This window comes from Pseudorasbora parva, chromosome 2, assembly GCF_024679245.1.
Source record: "Pseudorasbora parva isolate DD20220531a chromosome 2, ASM2467924v1, whole genome shotgun sequence".
In the NCBI taxonomy this organism is placed as follows: Eukaryota; Metazoa; Chordata; class Actinopteri; order Cypriniformes; family Gobionidae; genus Pseudorasbora; species Pseudorasbora parva.
This window is the reverse complement of record NC_090173.1, coordinates 24,335,966-24,360,537: the sequence shown is the minus strand read 5'-3', so window position 1 is coordinate 24,360,537 and position 24,572 is coordinate 24,335,966. Positions and strand designations below refer to the sequence as shown.

Sequence of the window (24,572 nt, the reverse complement as noted above, 5' to 3'; positions counted from 1 at the left end):
TATTTGGTGTTTTTGTCTGTCTATTGAAAGAGTTTTTCCACCCTTTGTTAAATATTCCTTATATTTACAAAAAAGAGAAAATAAATAGATAGAGAAATGGCGAGTGAAAGCAGTCAGTTCAAGAGGTGTGTACATCCCTGCCCACGCTACATCACGAGTGGGGATACACACTCTCTTTGTGTTGCCTGCTTGGGAGCGCAGCATGCCCAGGCAGCCCTCGAGGGGGCTGCTTGCGAGCACTGTGAGCGTATGCCACTGAGAACGCTGCGCTCCCGCCGGGCACTCTTCGAGGAGGGTGCCTCGGCTCGTGTTCCCCGCGGCTCTGGTCCCGCTGCTGCCGAGGCAGAGCGGAGGCTGCAGTCGTGGGGTTCACAATTGGATGTTGCAGAGGGGTTTGAGACGGGCGCTGCCTTATCTCTGCCCTCACCTGCTCCATCCAGCGGCTCTTCTCGGGGCTTGGAAGCACGCATTGCGGTTTCTTCCCCCCCGAGAGAGCCGCCGGTGCTCCAACTATCCAGCTCCGAGGAGGTGGACGTTGAGAGCATCGCGACTGAAGATTCGCCACTTCAGTCCCCTGCGAGTGAGGAGCTCGTTGAGGTTCTAACGCGAGCTGTGGCCAGATTAAATATTGACTGGCCCGTAGAAAGATCTGAGGCAGGAAGAAAAAGATCTAGCAAATTAGATGAAAGATTCCTGCCCGCTCGCGCTTCAGAACCTCAGCGGCGGGGCCTGCCATTCTTCCATGATTTGCACACCGAGGTGGCAACATCATGGAGGAGACCGGCATCATACCGTGTGTTCAGCCCTCAGACTTCGGTCTACAGCAACATCATGGGGCTGAAGCACTACGGTTATGGGGCGATGCCAAAGGTAGAAGAGACGCTCGCGAGCCATCTCTCGCCTTCCTCGGCATCGTCCCTGAAGGCCCCGACTTTGCCCACCAGACCATTAAAAACAACGTCGGCACTGGTGGGCAAAGCGTACTCGGCGGCAGGTCAGGCTGCTGCATGCCTGCATACCATGGCTATAATGCAGGCTTATCAGGCTGACCTGCTCAGGGACTTAGATGGACGTGATGAAGTGGGGGGTGATGTCATAAATGAGCTAAGAACAGCAGCTGATCTGACTCTCCGGGCCACCAAAGAGACGGCCAGATGTGTTGGCCGCTCTATGGCAGCATTGGTGGCTACGGAGAGGCATTTATGGCTCAACCCCACTGAAATCAAGGAGAGGGAGAAAAGCTTCCTGCTCGACGCGCCGCTGTCTCCTGGTGGCCTCTTCGGTGACGCAGTACACACTGTCACCGAGAGGTTCCAGGAGTCAAAGAAACAAGCTGCGGCGCTAAAGCAGTTTCTCCCTCTCCGGGTCCAGGTCCCTGGGGCTGCCGCTGACATCAGGCAGCCTAAGCCGAGTACGAGCTCCGCTCACAGGGCGCAACAAAAGCAGAGCGTCGCCGCTCGAGCTCCCCCTCAGCGCGGGGACGAGGGGCGGCGCTCTCAGGCGAGGCCTTCGAGGGGCAGGGCTGATCTGCGGACAGTCCTGATCGCCAAGAAGGCCTCGTCGAAGCGTTCCAGACGCCAGAAGCGTCAGGACGCTGAGGGTGGTTCCCCCGGTAGGGAAGCGGTGTTTAGCCCTGCTAACGGTACCCGCTTCCCTACGGCACCCTCGGGGGGCCGCGCTGCCAACCCCGACGCAATGCCGGGGCGCAGTCGGTCTCCGCGGGCCACCCGAGGGTGGTCCGCACCCCCTCCGGGGGGTCCCAGAGCAGTCAAGTCAGTCGTTCCCTGCCGGTCCGCCGCTTCAGGGCACTGCATTTGTTGCTCAAAATACACCAGAGGCCAGCCTCGAGAGGCTGGTTCCCTTAGTAGATTTTCTAGACGAATGGAAACGTCTATCAAATATATCTCGTTGGGTCCTGCAGATAGTAGAAAGGGGGTACGGCATTCAATTCAAAAGTCGGCCACCTCCTTTCTGCGGTGTCCTACCTACAGAGGTGGGCCCGGAGCAGGCTCTGGTAATGGCACAGGAAGTAGAGACACTCCTGCAAAAAGGGGCTATAGAGAGGGTTCCCCCTCCCAGCAGGGAGTCTGGCTTTTACAGCCGTTACTTCATCGTGCCGAAGAAGGATGGGGGCTTACGCCCGATATTAGATCTGCGGCTATTGAATCGCTCGGTGGCCAAGCTCAAATTCAAGATGCTTACACTCAGACAGATTGTAGCGCAGGTCAAATCGGAGGATTGGTTTGTCACCATAGACCTCAAAGATGCGTATTTTCATGTCTCCATCCTTCCACATCACAGGAAGTTCCTGAGGTTTGCCTTCGGGGGAGAGGCATACCAATATCGTGTACTTCCCTTCGGTCTAGCACTGTCACCCCGCACGTTCACCAAGTGTGTGGATGCAGCTCTGGCGCCGCTGCGTCTACAGGGCATCCGCATACTGAACTATATCGACGACTGGCTGATTCTAGCGAATACAGAGCAGATGGCGGTTCAACATCGAGATGCTGTTCTCGCCCATATGTCGAAGCTGGGGTTGAGGCTGAACGCCAAGAAGAGTGTGCTTTCTCCGGCTCAGAGAACCACTTTTCTAGGTGTGAACTGGGACTCGGTAATTATGCGGGCGCAATTATCGCCAACACGCATAGCATCGATCCTGGCAGCCGCCAAAGAACAGAAGCTAGGCCGAGCCGTCACTGTGAAACGGTTCCAGAAACTGTTAGGTCTCATGGCAGCAGCGTCCAACGTGATACCTTTTGGCCTACTGTACATGAGGCCACTGCAGTGGTGGCTCAAAACGAAAGGGTTCTCCCCGAGGGGAAATCCGCTCCGCACGATCAAAGTCACGCGGCGATGCCTACGTGCTCTGGTCATGTGGAAAAACCCGGGGTTTTTATCTCAGGGTCCCGTGTTGGGGGCTCATGTTCGTCGCGTAACGCTAACGACAGACGCCTCTCTCACGGGCTGGGGGGCGACCATGAGTGGTCGCTCATCCCAGGGTCTATGGCAGGAACATCAGCGGCACTGGCACATAAATCGGCTAGAGATGCTCGCAGTGTTTCTTGCATTGAAACAGTTCCTGCCCGACCTCAGGGGCCACCATGTACTAGTCAGAACAGACAACACGTCCGTGGTGGCCTATATAAATCACCAGGGGGGTCTGAGGTCTCGTCCGTTGGACAAATTGGCACATCGGATCCTCCTGTGGGCCCAAGGGAAATTGCTGTCAATCAGGGCAGTATATATCCCGGGGGCCCTGAATCAGGAAGCAGACAGCCTGTCGAGACAGGGGCCGAGGCCCGGGGACTGGAGACTCCACCCAGAGGTGGTGGAGCTCCTTTGGAAGGTTTATGGGAAAGCGGAGATAGACCTGTTCGCTTCGGCGGAGAATTCTCACTGCCCGCAGTGGTTTTCTCTGACCCATCCGGCCCCGCTGGGGCTGGATGCCATGGTACAGGAGTGGCCGAGGCTGCCTCTGTACGCCTTCCCCCCGATTGTCTTGCTTCCAGGAGTTCTGGAGAGGGTACGCCGGGACGGGGCCCAGGTACTTCTAGTGGCTCCGAACTGGCCGACCCGAGTATGGTTTTCGGACCTGATATCTCTCCTGGAAGGCTCTCCGATGGAGATTCCGACCAGGAGGGATCTACTCTCTCAGGCGGGCGGGAGATTCCTGCACCCACGCCCGGAGATGTGGAAACTGTGGGCCTGGCCTCTGAGGGGGCTAGGCTCATAGAGGAAGGTCTCTCGGCCGAGGTCGTGGAGACCATCCTACACTCCAGAGCTCCGTCCACAAGGAAGCTGTACGCTTTGAAATGGAGACTTTTCTCAGCATGGTGCAGAGAACGCCAGTGGGACCCAGTTAACTGCCCGGTTGGTACAGTGCTGGAGTTCCTGCAGGAGAGGTTCTCGGCAGGGTTGACCCCCTCCACACTTAAGGTGTACGTGGCGGCCTTGGGTGCCTTCCACGTCCCTTGCAGTGGAGTGTCTTTGGGAAGACACCCTCTAATTACACGCTTCCTTCGTGGCACATTAAGGTTGAGGCCAGTTATGCACTCGAGGGTCCCAGCATGGGACTTGGCCATTGTTTTGAGGGGCTTGTCCGGACCTCCGTTCGAACCTCTGGAGGAGGTTTTGGATAAGTTCCTCACCTTAAAAACTATCTTCCTTTTGGCCATTTCATCTCTTAAAAGGATAGGAGATATTCAGTCCCTGTCAGTAGGGCCCTCATGTCTAGAGTTTGCACCAGGGATGGTGAAAGCATTTCTGCATCCCAGGCCGGGTTATGTCCCCAAGGTTCCTACGAGCCCACGGGGCCCCATCACTCTACAAGCCTTCTGTCCTCCTCCGTTTATGACGTCAGACCAGGAAAGGTTAAATCTGCTGTGTCCTGTGAGGGCACTGGATACTTATGTCCACAGAGCTGCCCTGTGGAGAAAATCGGAACAATTGTTTGTTTGCTTTGGACCCCCTAAGAAGGGGGCCCCAGTATCCAAGCAGAGGATGAGCAAGTGGGTGGTCGAGGCCATCTCACTTGCTTATGAAGCTACCGGGCAGCCATCTCCACTGGCTGTCCGGGCGCACTCAACCAGGGGTATGGCTGCTTCTAAAGCACTCTTGTCGGGGGCTTCCCTCCACGATATCTGCAACGCGGCCGGATGGTCGTCTCCTTCTACCTTCGTCAGGTTCTACGAACTAGACCTGGCATCTACAGTAGGGGCACAGGTACTCTCGTAACCGTGTGCGCTTCGGCTTCACACATACGAGACACTTGGTCCTATGGCGATGTGGGTATAAGCGTTCTCACAGCGTTTCGACGCAGCTCGAGTTCCCCGAAAGGGAACGTCTCAGGTTACGTATGTAACCCTAGTTCCCTGAGGGAACGAGACGCTGCGTCGCTCTGCCATACTCCCGGCGTGTCCGTGATCACTTACTTCAGGCTTTATCAGAAGTTAGTTCCTGTTTGTTTTCACGGACGTTTTATAGCTTCCGGTCGATGACATCATCACGCCGACGATCGATCTTTTTTCCAATGGAATGGTTCTACAGGCGCTTCACGACGCATTAACGCAGAGGCGTTCTCACAGCGTTTCGACGCAGCGTCTCGTTCCCTCAGGGAACTAGGGTTACATACGTAACCTGAGACGTTACGTGCATCCCGTCACCGTTTATCTGCCCTGTCAATCATCGTCAGATTCGTCACAGTTCAAATCTTCCACATTCAGTTTAATCTCCTACCGTATCGGAGAGAAATGTAGCCGCTCGTTGATCTGCCATTTGTGGGTCTTTAATGCAGAGACTCTCCTCATGTGTTTGCAGTTTGAATATAATGATGCATTTAAAAGTTAATGGCCAAAAATGTCATTACAAAAGTTCACAATGCTGCTGCAGGTGAAATATAATGTGGACAACACTGAATAAATATATTTTTGTCAGGTTAAATATTGATAGGGTCACTCAAACCCCTTTATCTAAACTTCTCTACTTAACCATCGAACTCGCACATCCGTCATGTTTGTAGTTTTTTAACGCTTTTTATCCGCGTTTGTAGTTCTAATCGAATCCTCGTCCAACTCGCAATGGGTTGTGGGCAATATCAGCCGTTAGAGTGCCCATCGATCCATACTGTGAATTCGGACCGGAAATAGTAAACCATCCGGGAATCTTTGGAATACTCTTTTCAACATAGGCCTACTACGATTTGGGACATACTAATTCTATTTTCGTATACTATTTAGGATGGATAGTATGCGAACTGGGACGCAGGGGTAGTTTGCACCGGAGAGAGAGAGAGTTGTCGGTGATTCTTCCTCTTGTTCAGTCATGCAGTGTGAACTCCTCTGTCGTCAAACCATCGTGCAGTGTGAACACAGCAGTGACTGAATGATACCCCAGATAGTCATGCAGTGTGAATAGAGCAGTGACCCGACGAGTTTGAAAATCGTGCAGTCTGAACTAGGCTTAAGAAATAAGACAAACAAATCCAACCGAAAGCTTCAAAAGGCAAAGAAACACGCTAACATAATAATGACTGGACAAAGGCTGAACGTAAGAATGCATCTTAAATAGAAAACAGAAACAAAATAATTAATCAGACACAATCGGACAGATGAATTAATTAAGATAGACAAAGCAGTGATGGGAAACTGAACAAAGGAGCACAGGAACTAATCAAAATACCAAACTGAAAGTCCAAACACGAACAGAATGTCCAAAACACAACAGACACGTGACAGACGTCACAATCCAGGCTTTTTTTTTTTTTTTTATCTCTCGCAATTTTTTTTGGATGTTGTTTTAGAAGATACTGGTACAAGGAAATAGGAATGATAACTTTGGAGAAGTCACAGGTATGCAACTGAAAACAAACAAACAAACTAGTTCATTGTACAGTTCATTTCCTCTTCCATGCAAAGGTTTGATGACGTGACATCATCTCCCATGGCTTAAGGGAATGTTTTCCGAGAAACATTTTGTTCGTTCTCATAAAACAGGTAAAACTAGACCTCCTGACAGGCGAGCGAGTCAAGTCACCTTTTATTTAAATTAGATTTGTTGCCGCTCGAGTGTGTCTAGAGTTGGAGGATAAGATTTAGCTTCAATGGCGGGAGAGATCGATATATCAAAGAAAATACAGAAATGATCAGACTACATCCTTAATGACAATCGATGACATGTTTATGATAAGAGTGAAATCTAGATTGTAGCCACGGTTGTGTGTGGGTTCATCTACGTGCTGAGTCAGATAAAAAGTGTTAAGAACAGTCATGAGATTGCTCTGCAGACACTCGTAAAAGTAAGGTTATGTGGGGCTGTTTCATTTAGAAAGATAAAATACAGATTGTTAGTGGTTATTAAGTTGGTCAATAGATGTGATTTATTTTTAAGTGAGTGGATATTTAAAAGTGCTAACTTAACAGTCTCACTTTCTGTCCCCAAAGTAATATTAGTTTGATGTGTAATAGGCATCAGCTTAGATGGGTTTGCCATATGGAAAGGCATTACATTTCCTATTATGTAATAGAAAAGAAATAGAGACAAACATCACTGAGAGCTGGTCTCAGCTGTTTTGGTTCAGCTCCAGCAGATGGAGGAGGAGGGAGGGAGAGGGCGAGGTGGTCGCCGCTTTTTAGATGATATCTGGGAGCTCGCAGTGATAGAGTAAGAATAAATTACATTTTAAAAAGATATTAAAATAGTAAACAGTCATTTTAAATAATATTTCACAATTTAGGCTATATTTTTAATCAAATATATTCTGCCTTTGTGATGAAACTTTTTGTATGGTTGTGCAAATATATATCTTTTTCTTTCTGATTTATACCAGAACAAATTGATTTTAAAATGATTAAAATAATGAAAAGGAAGGAGATGAAAATTCTTAGACTCACTGGGTAAGTTTCTTGTTTATTGCATTCATCAAGTAAGGGACAGTATGAGAGAGTTTATGAGCATGTCAAGACATTGGAAAGGTGATACATGCTCAACAAATAATCCTTAAAATGACAGGTAGACCATAAAAAAATTATATGATCAATAAGTTATGACAACAGGTTTTACATTGCTTTTAACTCATGAAAATAAGAAATGTTCAACTTTTATAATTTTTATACATTCAACTCATTTTTTACAGTCGTCAGTTTAATGTAATTTAAAATGTAATTCGACTTACATTTACATTTACATTTATGCATTTAGCAGACGCTTTTATCCAAAGCGACTTACAACTCAGGAGAACAGGACTTGATTAGACTTAACCATCCAAGTTGTTTATAGTTAAAATTTTAAGGCAGCATCTTTTTTTATAGTTAGGGGATGGGTGTGTACTGTAAAAGGTATGTCAGAGTCTCATGCCGGTGGGGGCTGAGGTGATGAACACGTCATCTTATTATAGAGATGTACATCTCATTATAGACCTGAGCATAAAAAAACCCAGCAGTTAGAACACAGACCACAATATGAAGTTTAACACAGCTTTTAGTATTTTTGGAACCCTACTTCTCAACATAGCAGGTAAGATCCTACAAAAGTTTATAGGTGTCAGCCTAATAATGTTAAAATAGTTGAATTATGACAAGTCGATTGAATTCCAGTTACTTTGGACCTTTGCAACAAACACACACCGAGACCTGAAATTGCTGTTACTACAAACCCATACACTTTTGTAACTACTTTTGTAACTTTATATAGTTGTTCAAAAGTTTGTGGTCTGTAAGAATTGTAGTCTTTTGAAAGAAATTTAAGAAAGTAAGTCTTTATTCAGCAAGGAAGCATTAAATGGAAGTGACAGTGACAGTGAAGGCATTTATAATGTTACAAAAGCTTTCTATCTATTTCAGATAATTGCTGTTGTTTTGAACTTTCTATTCATTAAAGGGCTTTAATGGGATTAAAGGGATTTCAGCGCTGGGAAGATGAATCTGTATTTAAACTTGGTCATTAATGTAGTAGAAATGTGAAATTAGTTTTGAATTTGGTGCCTTCTAGACTGAGAAAAGACAGAAAATGTATTTTTGTCTCATTGGGATGAAAGACAACAATTCCCAGAATGCTTCACTGCCCTGTGAGGCCACACCCAAAGCCACCTACTGAACCACTTTCACTTTCCCACCACGACCGTGTTCATCTTCATAAAATCAGTTCAGTTAGAGAACAGACTCTACAACTAAAAACTGAACGTGTCTGTTCAATATAATGTGATTTAGCCGATCATTCAAATATACCACAGTCTACTGATAGAAAGCCATATGCTTATCGCTGAAGAAACCCTTTAAAGGGGTCATATAATGGTACATCCACTTTTACAAGCTGATTGTATGGAAATGTGTGTTGGTAGTGACTGCACACAACTATCCTATAATAATAAAAATCCATCCAGTGTTTTTTTTTTTTTTAAATATCCTTATATGTTTTCTCCTGTCTCCTGTCTCCTTTGTTCTGTTTCCCGTCACTTTCCGGTCGCCTCGTTGGTCTAGTTCTGTTCAGCTTTGTCTTGTCATGTGTCACCTGTTCCCCTCGTTAGTCAAGTCTTCAGTGTGTATTTAGTTTCTCCATGTTAATTCCTTCCTTGTCTGGTCTTAAGTTATGTTAACCCAATGTATGTTCAGTTTATGGTGTTAGATGTTCTGTTTCGAGTCAATTTTGAATAAAGCCCGTTTTGTTTGGAAGTCTTGGATCTCCTCTTCTCTGCTGCATCCAACAACTGTAAAAACACTACTGTTCCCTTTCAGTCGGTCACGTTCGACGTATTTCGGACTAAGACCGACGAATTGGGATCACTTCTGGGAGCCCCTATCAGCTTCGAGATATAGAAAACGGGCCAATGAACATTGCCGTGCGTGCTTTGCATATCGCACCCCGCCCCGCCACGCGTGTACAAAACGGAAGCGATCGCCACGCATTGTTGTCATTCACTTCGGAGCCGAACGGCGTTGATGAAGCATCTGACTGTCTTCTATCTAGCAAGAGAGAGAGAGAAAGCGTGTGAAAGCTTTCTGGTGAGAGCAGAAAAAAAAGGCTGCACACAAAACCTGTATATTCTGCCGCGGTCGATCCCTGGGTGCTTCAACACCTAAAAGAGCAAATTTTCCTCACAAAAAGAGCTACAAGGGTGACGTGCCGACTTTTTTGGGATGTATTTCCACCCGTGCGTTTCTGGATGCGGTCGTTCCCTGTCGCCTGCTGACGTCCACAATTGCAGTATCAGGTGCCTGGGCTTAGAGCACGCTGAGGCGGCGTTTGTGGATAGTTTGTGTTCTCACTGCGGGAACATGATCTCGGCACTTAGATCGAGATTCGCCTACCTCCGGGAAGTTGAAGTCCCCCTACCCATAGCTCGATTTAGGTCTATTCCTGCCCAGCAGATTAGACCTACTTTGACGGATGGCCGGGGTGACCTGAGGATCACGGTTAGGACACGGTTACCACTTCCTCCCCCCGGGCTCCCGAGGAGGAATGGGGGGCTCCCTTGTGACAATTACATCTGTCCCGCCACTGGCCAGTGAACTGAAAAACTTCACAAAAAGAGCAGTTTCCAAAATCTCTGGGTGCCAAGAGAGCGCTCTTGGCGGTGTTCGACGCTTCCATGCCTTGTCACCCTCAGGCACCTCTCCAATTGCCAGCAGGGGGGAAGTAGGTGAGTGTTGCCACGCGCACGCAGACCCCACCACGGGCCGCCTCCCGCTAGTGCAGTCGCTGGGGGCCTGGCTAGCGCTCCCAAGCCCGTCCCGCTGGCTCATTCCCACAACCAGACTCGGCTATGCGATTCGGTTCGCCCAGCATCCGCCAAAGCTCAGGGGCGTTCCCTTCACCTCTGTGTTGAAGAAGCGCGACCCGACGCGGGGATTGCAGTCCTACTAGCGAAGGACGCGACTGAGCCTGTCCCTCCAGCCGATATGAAGATACGTACTTCATTGTACCCAAGAAAAGCGGCGGGTTACGGCCGATCTTGGACCTGCAGTTCTCAAATCGGTCCCTTCACAGGCTACCGTTCAGAACGTTAATGCAGAAACACATCCTCAGATGCATCTGTCCCCAAGATTGGTCTGCAGCGATCGACCTGAAGGACGCGTACTTTCATGTCTCGATTCTCCCGCGACACAGACCGTTTCTATGCTCTGTGTTCGACGAACAAGCATATTAGTATGAGGTCCCACCCTTCGGGCTTATGGTGCTAAAGCACTTCAGCAAGTGGGGGCTTCAGGTCAACTGGGAGAAGAGCAAACCCTGCCCGGCGCAGAGGTTCCCTTTTCTCAGTATGGAGCAGCCTCACCGAGGAGCGCGTCCAGTCAGTGTTGAACTGCTTGAATTCATTCAAATGCAGGACAGCGGTTCCACTGAAACATTATCAGAGGCTCCTGGGGCATATGGCATCTGGAGCGGTGGTCATGCTGGCTACACGCTTCAACGCTGGCTACACAGCCGAGTCCTGAGGTGGGCGTGGCACAGCGGATCCCTCCGTGTCTTAGTTACACAGAGGTGCCGCCAAACCTTCAGCCTGTGGTCGGACCCTGTGTTTCTACGGGCGGGGGTGCCCCTAGAACAGGTATCCGGGCTTCTGATTGTCTAAACGGATGCCTCATCCACTGGCTGGGGTGCCACGTACAACGGGCTTGTGGTTTCAGGTCTGCGGACGGGGCCTCAACTGCAATGGCACATGCCTAGAGTTGTTAGCAGTTCATCTTACCCTGAGCCGTGTCAAGACGCCGCTAAAGGGCAAGCACGTTCTGGTCCGTACGGACAGCACTGCGGTTGTAGCGTACATCAACAAACAGGGTGGTATACGTTCCCGTCGCATGTCGCAACTTGTCCTCCACCTGTTATGGAGTCTGAAGTATCTGAGATCACTTCGTGCCACTCCGGGCCGGCTCAATCATGCGGCCGACGAGCCCTCATGGCAGCCAGTGCTTCCGGGAGAGGGGTGACTCCATCCCCAGGTGGTCCAGCCGACTTGGGATCGCTTCGAGGCCGCACAGGTAGACCTGTTTGCCGCCCCGGACACGGCCCATTGCCAGTTGCTTTATTCCCTGACCAGGGGGACCCTCGGCACGGATGCGCTGGCACACAGCTGGCCCCGGGGCCTACGCAAACATGCGTTTTCCCCAGTGAGCCTTCTTGCACAGACACTGTGCAAGGTCAGGGAGGGCGAGGAGCAAGTCCTATTGGTGGCGCCATGCTGGCCCAACAGGACATGGTTCTTGGAACTAGTGCTCCTTGCGACAGCACCTCCTTGGCCCATTCCTCTGAGGAAGAACCTCCTGACTCAGAGACAGGGGGACCCTCTGGCACCCATGTCCAGACCTCTGGAAACTCCATGTCTGGTCCCTGGATGGGACGTGGAGGTTCTAGGTGGCCTGCCACAGGCTGTGGCAGACACCATCGCTTCCGCTAGAGCTCCCTCTACGAGGCACCTCTATGCATTGAAGTGGAACCTGTTCGTCGACTAGTGCTCTTCTCACCGAGAAGACCCCCGAAGGTGTTCGGTCAGGGCCGTGCTTTCCTTCCTACAAGACGGGTGGCCGCAATCGCTGCCCATCACGAACTAGTTAAAGGTAAGTCTTTGGGGAAGCACGACCTGATCGTCAGGTTCCTGAGGGGTGCGAGGTGATTAAATCCGCCTCGCCCCTCCTCTATACCCTCTTCGGACCTGTCTCTGGTGCTCAGTGCACTTCAGAGACCTCCATTTGAGCCTTTGCAGTCAGTGGAGTTAAAAATTCTGTCTCTAATGACAGTACTCCTGACTGCATTGGCCTCTATCAAGAGGGTAGGGGACCTGCAGGCATTTTCGGTCGATGAATCATGCCTGGAATTCGGGCCGGACTACTCTCACGTAATCCTGAGACCCCGGCCTGGATACGTGCCCAAGGTTCCCACCACTCCCTTCCGGGACCAGGTGGTGAACCTGCAAGCGCTGCCGGAGGAGGCAGACCCAGCCCTAGCTTTTCTCTGTCCTGTCCGAGCACTTCGGACGTATGTGGACAGAACGCAAAGCTTTAGGACCTGGCAGAGCCTAGCGGTGACTGTCCCCCGCCCAACAGGGCCAGGGCCACCCCTGGGACTCCCGTATGTTTTACTGCCCACGGCAGTCCATACGTGTAATTGGGAAAGGGGCACGCGGCTCTCGCAAACGAAGCTAAACAATCAAAAAACAAAAAAACAAAAACAAAAAAAAGAACATGCAGGTTGTCTTATAGCCTACCTTACACCTACGCAAAATGAATATAAATCCGATCTTCAATTCCCGGGGTATATGCTCATTTAACGGAGTTTACAGCAACGGAAGCAAACGATTCTGCTGCTGGCGCGGACTCTGAACCTATGCTCTGAACACTGTGCGAGCCATCTTGACAGTCGCGTTAAGTTAACTATTATGGTCTCGTGTTGTTTCCACCAGCGCAGAACATCTCATTGTTCCTTTTAATTAATAAAATAAATATAAAACGAAGGAGAAGCCTAAAAAAGGCCCGAAGCCCGGCCCGCGTTTTAGGTATGACGTGAAAATTGGCCTGAAGCCCGGCCCTAGGGGCGTAAAAAAGTTGGGGCCCGTCGGGCTCGGGCATAAATGCAGGGCTTTAAGGAGACCTACAGGCTCTATCAGTAGCACCCTCTTGCCTTGAGTTTGTACCAGGAATGGTGAAAGCATTTCTCTTCCTGAGGGAAGGATATGTTCCCAAGGTCCCGCACAATGTGCCGGGACCAGTAATGCTGCAGGCTTTCTGTCCGCCTCCGTTCACTAGTCAAGACCAAGAGAAGCTAAATCTGCTATGTCTGGTCAGGGCCCTAGATGCATATGTCCACAGAGCTGCCCTGTGGCGAAAGTCAGAACAGTTGTTCGTATGTTTTGGGTCCTCGAGCAAGGAAAAATCGGCTTCAAAGCAGACGCTTAGTAAGTGGATAGTCGGCCGGACAGCCTTCACCTATGAGGGTCCGCGTCCACTCCACTAGGAGTATGGCTGCCTCTATGGCTCTTATTTCGGGAGTTTCACTGCCAGAGGTTTGTGATGCGGCTAGGTGGTCCTCTCCGCATACATTTGTGAGGTTTTACAATCTAGACGTAGCCTCTACTCCGGGGTCCCGGGTGTTTCTGGGTTAAATCACACATACAGACATTTGGGACTCTGGCGGCGTGGGTATTGAGGTCCCCTAGCGTTTCGACGCAGCTCGAAGTTCCCTCGAGATAGGGAACGTCTCAGGTTACGTATGTAACCATGGTTCCCTGAGAGCGAACGAGACGCTGCGTCGCGATGCCATACTCCCGGCATGCCTGTGATCGATTTGTTCGACTTTTCCAGAAGCTAGTAACTATTTGGTCCGGGTATGCTTTATAGCTTCCTGGTCGATGACGTCACCCGCCCGTGACGTATCGTCACCGCTATTGGACTGATTATACAAGTGCTTCATGACATGGTACGCAGAGGCGTCCCCTAGCGTTTCGACGCAGCATCTCGTTCCCTCTCAGGGAACCATGGTTACATACGTAACCTGAGACGATTTCCTGAAATGTCATAAGTTATAACATCCCTTTGACTTCACAAATGATAGAAACATATTACATCAAGAGTATTTTAAGAATATTAAAACGTAATTACTAGTCCAAGTTATAATATACACAAAAACACTTTACATACTGTAAACTGTTACAGTTCAGTATACTTTATTGTCCCCAAGGAGAACTTTGTTTCGACTCAAGGTCCCCATGTGCATTGTCACAATAGTCCATTGAACACGTGCAGTTTAATAAACAGAATACAACAAAACAAGTTTGGACTTGACTATGAAAATTTAACAGAACACTCATCAACAGAAGGAACAAGGAACAAAGCAAAACATAAAAAAATACAATGGTAACATGAAGGCTAAAGTTATACACAAGAACTAATCACTAAGCAAGGAAAACCTGTGAAAAATCTAATCATGAACCATGAAGAGCACAGGGCACATGGCAAGAACAACCAATCAGAACATGACACACACAGGGGAAGCACAAGACGCAGTGTGCTCCTCAATCAGCTGCCTAGTTCAGGGCACTGACCAGGGAATCTGTCAATGGGCTGACTACCTGATCAGTGCCTGAACTTTGTAAGAATTAAAAAATAAAGGACCTAAAACATTAACATGAAACAAAACTTAAAACCAGATGTGACACACATATACACTGAATAATTTTAATCCCTCCCACCATGCATGGTCATTTTAAGTCACTTTACATCCAAAAGTCTTACACATATTCAACAACAACAACATACTTAAACCATAACACAATTAAAAATATGTATTTATTTTAGCACCTATGTTAAAGGGAGTGCACCCAAAAATGTAAAACATTTGTCATCATTTACTCACCCTCCAAACCTTTATGAATTTCTTTCTTCTGATGAATAGAAAAGAAGATTGGCAGTCATTCAATATATGGGAAATATGCAACTTGTTTTATTTGAAAAGTAATGTTTTATGATTTAATTTTTTTTGGCAAATCCAGGCCATGTGGCCCACGAGTTCGCCCTTGACTGTTTTTGCCAGGGTTAGGGCCTCAAATTAAAAATGCATGATTAAACAAGACTAGGACATGGATAATGATAGATAATATTGAATATAAACCAAAACATTTTGGTTACCCTTGACTTCTATTGTATAAAAACAAAAAACAGACTCAAATTGTTTTCTTTTATGTTACAGACAGAAAGTCATTCAGATTTGGAATGACAAAGGAAATTATGACATTTTGGATCGAAGTATTCCTTTAAAAACAATAATATTTTTAAAGAGTTAACAAGTCACTGTTATCCTTCTTTCGAGCCTCTCATTTAATTAACACTTGACTTAAATGAAAATTCATTAGAACTATTACAAATGTAATAAAACAAATTTAAAAATAGAAAAATGTTGTCCTTAATTAATGGGGTCCATGCTTAGTGTCCTCGTCCAGACCCATCAGAAAAAACACGTTTTAAGAAGCATCTGGCCAGTCCACCAGATTGGCAAGCTCAACAAATTCCTCCACATACCTCTCCAGTGGGCCACCGTTCTGTCGAAGCCAACACCGACGATCCGTCGCCACTGAAGAGATGTTTGCTGGGGACACGTGAGAGGCTGGGGTCAGAAAGATGCCCATTTTAGAATGGAAGTCGTGGCAATTTAGGTCCAGTCTTCTGTCACGTGTAGATGTAGCGAGGATGAAGGAAATCCAGGACTTCCAAACAAACAGGCTTTATTTGAATCAAATTCAGAACAGAACACTATACACCATTAGAGTCCCATGAACTTTACTTCTTCTTCTTCTGTTTACTGGCTCTTTGCATACTATGTGCATATCGCCACCTACTTTTGCTGTTATGCAGTCGCAGTTTATTCATCAAATTGTTCTTGCGTTTACTCTTTTCCTATCATATACACACATAAAAAAACAAAAACGATGCTCTATCCTATTCCTTCTTCCCAGGACCCACCTGGCGCTGCGTGTTCAGCTCCTCCAGTCTAATTATGTGGTGTCCTGAGATCCAGAATAGACTAGATCATCCGCGTTCTATATTTAAATCCTTTCACTTAACCCAGATTTATATAAGTATTTTATTAACGTCATTTATCCTACTCTGTCTCTATTAAAATCATATCCTAATATATATTCCAAATTATTATTTGCCTTACCTTTTTGTTTAAATATATCATTAATTCCTTTCTTTCTTCTTCATACCTTTTACACTCGTATATTACATGCTCCACTGTTTCTTTTATATATATATATATATATATATATATATATATATATATATATATATATATATATATATATATATATATATACAGTACAGTACAGTACAGGCCAAAAAGTTTCTTCTGTTTGTCAAGCCTGTATTTATTTGATCAAAAATACAGATTTTTAAATATTTTTTATATTGTGATAGATTATTACATTTTAAAATATTTGGTTTTCAATTTATTATACTTTAAATGATCATTTATTTTTGTGATGCAAAGCTGAATTTTCAAGATCGTTACTCCAGTCTTCAGTGTCACATGATCCTTCAGAAATCATTCAAATATGATTTATTATGAGTGTTGGAAACAGTTCTGCTGCCTAATATATTTGATGAATAAAAGGTTCAAAAGAACTGCATTTATTCAAAATAAAAACATATTTTCAAATAATATAAATCTCATTTACTATTTCAATTTTGTATCAATTTAATTGCCGAATAAAATAATTGATTTCTTAAAAAAAAAAAAAAAACTGACTGACCCCAAATTACTGACCAGTAGTGTATATTGTTGTTACAAAAGATTTTTATTTTTAAAACATTTGCAATTGAAAACCAATTATTTTAAATTCTAATAATATAGGCTATCACAATATTAATATATTATTTTTTTTCTGTATTTTTGATCCAATAAATGCAGGCTTGATGAGCAGAAGAAACTTCTTTCAAAAACATTACAAATAGTAATGTGTCAAAACTTTTGGCCTGTACTGTATATAAAGTATAAATTTGTGGCAAAACACCATATTTCTTCACTGTAGTATCTGCAAGGTAAAGGTGGTGGTGCTGGATTGACAAACGTTGTGCATTGGAGTTTTCCAATTTCCCTTGAGGTATTATGACCACTGTTATGTATTTACATATTCGCAGCTGTTTTCAGCTAGATTCACCACAGAATGTAATGTAGTTGTAAACCCTCCTATTTGAACCGCCCACTCCAAGCAGGACTCGAACCCGGGTCCACCAGCATGGGCGTCAGATGCTCTAACAGGCTAAATGCTGCAACTTCTACTGTCATTTGCACAGCAACTATTAGCTGGTCCCTGTATAGGCTATATCAACATTTGTGTAACAGATGAAACTGCGGTTGCAGGTAACACAAACCCATTTATCAGCTTTGTATGGGTTTTTCTAAATATTTGGTCTCTATTTACCTTATAGGTTCTCTCAGCCAGTTAGATGGTAAGTTGTTGTTCTTAATTATCATAACACTCTTGTACCACATATATGTGTAGGGCATTTTAATTGGGAAATCCCTAATTTTTCTTTTCTATATTCAGTATGTGGTCAAGCTCCCCGAAACAACAAGATTGTTGGAGGAGAAAATGCAACGGCAGGGTCCTGGCCGTGGCAAGTCAGCATTCAAAGTGTCAGGTTGAATGGGCATTTTTGTGGCGGGAGTCTAATCAATAAAGACTGGGTTTTGTCTGCAGCTCACTGCTTCCAAAGGTATGAAGCGTAAAGGTGGGCTATGTGTTATTTCAAAACTTTTTAACAAAACAGGCCAAGTAACTGAATAAACTCGCAGCCATTCAGCAATAAGGGAAATGTCTACTAATGACGGGGAGAAAAACAGCGCTCAGTGCACGTCACTATTCAAAAAACACAACACACGACATTAACCTTTAGCAGAAAAAAAGATATGGCAAATAAAAGAAAAAAGTGGAAAATATATGTGGAACAAAAAAGGCTTATGATCAGGCAAGAAGTGTCAGCTTTTCAGCGATGGACAGAACTCAAGGAGCGAAAGCATGCAATCGGACACCGAGGTTGCTTTACTTCTTCTCGATAGGCGAGTAACATTGATTTTGTTTTGTTTCACAGAACTACGTATGCTAGCTTTTGCTTGAATATGGTCGTGTGTCTTGTTCACTTGTTGGTTTATTTGCGATCGTATTTTCGTTCACTTCAGCGATTTTACGAGTTCATTTTCACACCGTATGGAGCATCTAAATCCTCTCTGTCTGTTTCAAGCATCAGCTCACAAAATGTGTCCGACAAGTAAGATAATATCCTAGTATACTGTTTGTTACCTCTTTTCATTATAACCCTCTAATCGTATCATAATTGTAACATGTTTGTTTGTTGGACTGTCGTGCTTGTGCTATCGAGTTGTTCTTGAGAACCATTTGTGTTTTTGTGTTCGCTATAACCCTCGATCTTTTCGTAATTGTAATATGTTCATAAGTTGGACTGTCGAAGTCGTGATCGAGTTGTTCATGAGAACCATTTGACTTTTTCATTGAACATTCAACCTGGTTTTCCCATAGACAGTAAAATAAATTTTCCATAGTAACACACAGATTCTGCCATAGTCAGTGCTTGAGTTCCGTATGTGCAGGGCGGAGCTATCAAAATAGGACTGTGTTTGTTTTGGTGATTTGAAATATCATCAACGGTTACCAGAAATCACTTACCCCACCTTTTATTACAACTCAAGAAAACACTATAAATTGATGAGAGTGGACTTAAAACTGACATTGCCTATTCTCAGCTCCTCCATGGGTACCATTGAGATCTACCTTGGACTTCAGAGCCAGTCGGGTTCAAACCCTTTTAAGGAAATCAGGACAGCGAGTCGAGTCATCACCCATCCTAACTTTGACAGCCTTACCAATGACAATGACATAGCACTGCTCCGACTCTCTTCCTCTGTGACTTTCTCTGATTATATTCAGCCAGTCTGTCTGGCGGCAGCCGGTAGTACATTTGCTGAAGATACAGAGAGCTGGGTCACTGGATGGGGCCTGTTACAATCTGGAGGTGAGCAAATATTTGTATATGAATACTTGTAAATACTGTAAATCTCAGCAATTGGCCATTAAAATGCTTATCTGATCTGACACAGACACCCAGATTCCTGACATACTGCAGGAGGTGATGATACCAATTGTGAGCAACATCGACTGTAATTTTGCTTATGGAGGTGGCATCACAAGCAATATGATTTGTGCTGGATTAACTCAGGGAGGGAAAGATTCATGTCAGGTAAGACATCAGTCATTCATTTGAACCTTTTTTAATTTACCAAAAAACTAAAACTAGTTTTAAAATAGTTTTGCACTGAACTTTACATTACTTTTACTATCAGCGTTGCCCAATTTTCCTAATCCAAACATCAAAACCATAAAACTCCCACATGTTACATTTAGTTGTAGCATATTCAGCATGAAATGGAAGTTGTGATCATCTTTTCTTCCCTATTGTGTACATATATCCGAGCGAAGCAGCTTCTCAAACAAGAAAAAAACATAGAGCAGGAGTTGATTTTATCTACTGGCCATTGATTGGATCATTGTGCTTTATTGCTGTGATTTCAAATGGGTGAAAAGCTTCGCCCAGTGAATGATTTGTTTGAAGAAGAGTTGTAATTGTATTTTGGTTTGGCAATTTGTAATTTTTGCATATTTTCTTAATTTAAATTATTAATCATAATTAATAAATTAAGTAAAATTATTAAAAACGATTAATCTTTTCCCCCCCTGTAAATTACTGGATTTTAACAAGATTATTAATATAAATTGGCACGTTCTTCACTTAATAAAAACAAAACAAAACAAAATAACTGCAGCGCATGCAAAGACAAGCTAAAACATCATCATAGAATCCATTGGGTGTCTCTGGTGACCTCTTGTGGAAAAATAATAATATAACTTGACCATTCATGCCTATTGCCACAAGATGGCCTGAAAGGGATAGTTCCCCCAAAAATGAAAATTAGCCTATGATTTACTCACCCTCAAGTTATCCTAGGTGTATATGACATTCTTCTATCAGATGAATAAAAGTTGACTTACAGTGGGACAAAAAAGTATTTACTCAGCCACCAATTGTGCAAGTTTTCGAACATAAAAAGATGAGAGAGGCCTGTAATTTTCATCATAGATACACTCCAACTATGAGAGAGAGAATGAGATTTTTTTTTAAAGAATTTATTTGCAAATTATGGTGGAAAATAAGTATTTGGTCAAGGTTTTTACGCACTGTTACTGGCAGTTTGGCCCATTCCTCCATGAAGATCTCCTCTAGAGCAGTGATGTTTTGGGGCTGTCACTGGGCAACAAGGTTTTCAACTCCCTCCAAAGATTTTCTATAGGGTTGAGATCTGGAGACTGGCTAGGCCACTCCAGGACCTTGAAATGCGTCTTACGAAGCCACTCCTTCGTTGCCTCGTGGTGTGTTTGGGATCATTGTCATGCTGAAAGACACAGCCCCATTTGATCTTCAATGCCCTTGCTGATGGAAGGAGGTTTTTACTCAAAATCTCATGATACATGGCCCCATTCATTCTTTCTTTTAAAACAGATCAGTCGTCCTGGTCCCTTTGTAGAAAAACATTCCCAAAGCATAATGTTTCCACCCCCATTCTTCACAGTAGGTATTGTGTTCTATGGATGCAACTCATCATTCTTTCTCCTCCAAACATGACAAGTTGAGTTTTTACTAAAAAGTTCTACTTTGGTTTCATCTGACCATATGACTTTCTCCCAATCCTCTTTTGGATCATCCAAATGCTATCTAGCAAACTTCAGACGGGCCTGGACATATACTGGCTTAAGCAGGGGGAGTCAAGGGAGATTATCAGTGAATGTCTTCTATTTTTTATTATTTGCTCCCACAGTTGATTTCTTCACACCGAGCTACTACAATTTTGTTTCTGGTGTCCTTTGACAGCTCTTTTGTCTTGTGGAGTTTGGAGTCTGATTGATGTTGCGGACAGGTGTCTTTTATACTGATAACGATTTTAATGCAGGCGCCATTAATACAGGTAACGAGTGAAGGAGAGAGGAGCCTCTTAAAGAAGAAGTTACAGGTCTGTGAGAGTCAAAAATCTTGCTTTTTACAGGTAACCAAATACCTATTTCCCACCATAATTTGCAAATAAATTCTTTAAAAACCAGACAATGGGATTTTCAAAATGTATTTTCCCATTATGTCTCTCATAGTTGAAGTGTACCTATGATAAAAAATGACAGGCCTCTCTCATCTTTTTTAGTGGGAGAACTTGCACAATTGGTGGCTGACAAAATACTTTTTTGTCCACTGTATATTAAACAAGTCCTGGCTAATCCAAACTTTATAATGGCAGGGATTGTTGCTTTGTTTTTGAAGTCCATAAAAATGCATCTGTCCATCAAATAATGTGCTCCACAAGGCTCCGGGAGGTTAATAAATGCCTTTAAAAGTGAATTGATGTGTTTGTGAAAGAAAAATATCCTTATTTAAAACTTTATAAAATAACATTTCGGCCGGTTTACACATTTAACAAAATAATGTGTTGAAACTTTTCCACAGAAGGTGATCGGCCGAAACTTTAATTAAAAAAAGTTTTAAATATGGTAGTTTTTCTTACACAAACACAACAATTTTCTTCAGAAAGCCTTTATTAATGCCCCACAGCTTTGTGGAGCACGCTATTTGACGGAAAGATGCATTTTAATGGACTTCAAAAACAGAGCAACAATCCCTGCATTTATAAAGCTAGAATGATTTGAAACAATATGTTAAATTGTTCTCTGATATCTACATCGAGGGTATTTGGCTTATTTAAGGGCAAACATTGTCCAGATACAGTTTTACAGGTCCATTTACAACCCTATAAATTGTCCCTAGGATGTAATGCTCTGTTTTTGCCTTATTTGGAAAGGTCATGAATATTAATGATGAGCTCTGCTCTGATTGGCTTATTTCAGCAGCTCAAAGCACAGCAGTTCAGCCGTTCAGCTCGTGAGTCCTGACCATTATGACAGAACACAGACAGACTGAACGACACTTTAAGCAGAACATCTCAAATGGAGATTGATAAAATGCAGCTTACTTGTTTATTTGGTGTTTTAAGATCATCCGCGCGCTAGAAAGAGCTCACGTGTATGCGGTTGCCAGATTTCCGTAATTAAATCCCCCAAACAGAGCTTTTCTGTGAAAAAACCTGTATACTATCCAATGTTTTACCTAAACATATCCAATCTGGCAACCATATGCATGCGAGCTCCCTCTCTTGCACGTGGATGATCTGACAACACCAATAAACAAGTAAGCTACATTTCAGCAATCTCCATTCGACATGTTCTGCTTAAAGTGTCATTCAGTCTACATTTTAGACTTGTCTTTTTTGGTCAATGATATTGCATGTTTATATGACATTAGTCACAATGCTACGCAGTGACTGTGATGTACTCTGAAATACAAGCATGCAAAAACATCATAGGCCTACTTCAGTTCTCAAAAAATGTAAATATATAACTTATATTTTTACAAAATAAATAGCCTTGTCAAAAGACTGCCGTTTTAACTTATATGGTGGAAAAGGTGATGTTTGCTAGAAGGATCAAGTGAATGATCTGTAAGCAACGTATCTACGGTTGTATTTTGTAATTCAAAATAATATTACCCTTTGTCATTAGACACACTATTTAGTTTTGTATGGTACTTGGTGTTTCCTATTGTTATTAGCATCTTGCGTTATCTAGATAATGCTGTCTTTCTAAGAAACGTTCAATTTAATCAGAAATTCTCTAAACAGTCAATAAGTAGATAAATCACTACTTACTGCTTGCAGGAATATAGTCGCCATTTTCTTCAGTTAAAGACCCTGAGAAAAGCTTGCTTGAAATGGGTCGAACAAACGAACGATTTTGAAATAAATTGTTGTGGTATCCGATTATAATAAACCTCAACCATGACTGTTGACATATGACAACAATTCCCTGCACAGCCTAAACATGACGTGTGTCATGAGAGCCGGTTTTGCTATCCTCAAGTGTCGTTTGATGATTCGGCTGGGTCAGTTCCGCCTGACAATGAACATGTTTGGACAGATGCAAATGTTGGGGGCGTGCATATAAATGATCCTCAGCGCTTGCGTCACGGTTAGGTTTATGTTGAGAAGCACTTATTTTTCCATGGTGTTTTTGATTTATGAGATTTACATAAAAAGTAGGAGGCAATGGTGTTTGAGACTCACAGTATGTGATGTCCATGTACTGAACTCTTACTATTTCACTATGGCAAGGTTAATTCAAATAACTGATTGTATTCATCAGAAAGAAGAATGTTATATACACCTTGACTTGAGGGTATGTAAATCATGGGCTAATTTTGTAGTTTTCAATGTAACTCAACTGAAAGGAAAGGTTGTGCGAACGCTCTGATGAGTACTCAATTTAAAAAAATTAAAAGAACATGAATTTGGGGTCAAAATGACCCCAGGAGATAATGAGGGCACATGAAAATAATGCACCGATAAATAATTTATAATAAATACTGCAATATAAAAAATCTTTTTTTATTAGTGACTATATGACTTTATTAAATGTTTATCTATGCAGGGAGACTCTGGAGGTCCAATGGTCAGTAAGAAGGATTTCCAGTGGATTCAGTCTGGCGTTGTGAGTTTTGGTGTAGGATGTGCTGAACCCAGATATCCTGGGGTGTACACCAGAGTGTCTCGGTACCAGGACTGGATCAACTCTTACATGGACAGCAACCAGCCTGGATTTGTTGAATTCAATTCCCGTGGATTCAGAATCTCACCTGACCTATTTTTATTTTCCATTTCTCTCACATTCTCCATAATGCCTTTCATATTCTCCCTATATCTCTCCTCATAGAAATTGTGCTATTCAAGTTCTCTTAGAAACTATTAAATGATGTATTATTCTTAACCCTTCAGAAAATGTACTATTGTTGGAAAGCTTCTCTTATTTAGAATTAACATAAAAAGATTGCAATTATAATGGATCTCTAATTCTTTTCCTTAGTTTTCGGACAGAATTGATATTTTTAAGGGGCAAAATGTAAGAATTGTTATGTATTAATTGCTTTTTTTGTTGTGTGAACAGCTTTATGCTTGTTACAGAACTTAAAAAAACAAGACCTTACCCGACGTAAAGGACTTGGGCCGGGTTCACCGAGAATGAATACAGTATTCAGGATAATGCAGAAAAAGCTGATCTGTACTGTATGTAATGTGTCATGACTCATGATGCAACACGGGATGCTATGGGAAAAGGGATTAATTCAAACTAGCCACATAGCCAGATCTATAATCTTTACTCTCAAATATACTTTATAATCAAACTGTTATCAGTGTAACTTTACCTCATCTGTCAACATGATGCCACTGAATTGCAGAGTTTGTGCAAACATACTGACATCACTATATGATTAGATGCTTTCTTAACACTTTTCCCTCCCCAATGTCATTTGTGTTGTGTTGCAGCCTGATATTGTGACATACAAATAAAGTTTTTGCCCCCCTGCTGGCTGTCGGCTGGAAACCACATATGACCTTTTTATTTATTTACTTTTTTATAAATAAAC

At 43.9% G+C, this 24,572-nt stretch overlaps 1 protein-coding gene across 1 annotated transcript; it reads left to right on the top strand.

Moving 5' to 3' along the window:
* The first annotated feature begins 7,922 nt into the window (after positions 1-7,922).
* LOC137038298 (trypsin-like) lies at positions 7,923-24,524 on the top strand. The gene is made up of 6 exons (XM_067412780.1): positions 7,923-8,010; positions 17,412-17,432; positions 17,531-17,699; positions 18,745-19,013; positions 19,099-19,238; positions 23,579-24,524. The coding sequence occupies exons 1-6, from the start codon at positions 7,956-7,958 to the stop codon at positions 23,858-23,860; spliced, it is 936 nt and encodes a 311-aa protein (XP_067268881.1). The 5' UTR covers positions 7,923-7,955; the 3' UTR covers positions 23,861-24,524.
* The last annotated feature ends 48 nt before the right edge of the window (positions 24,525-24,572 follow it).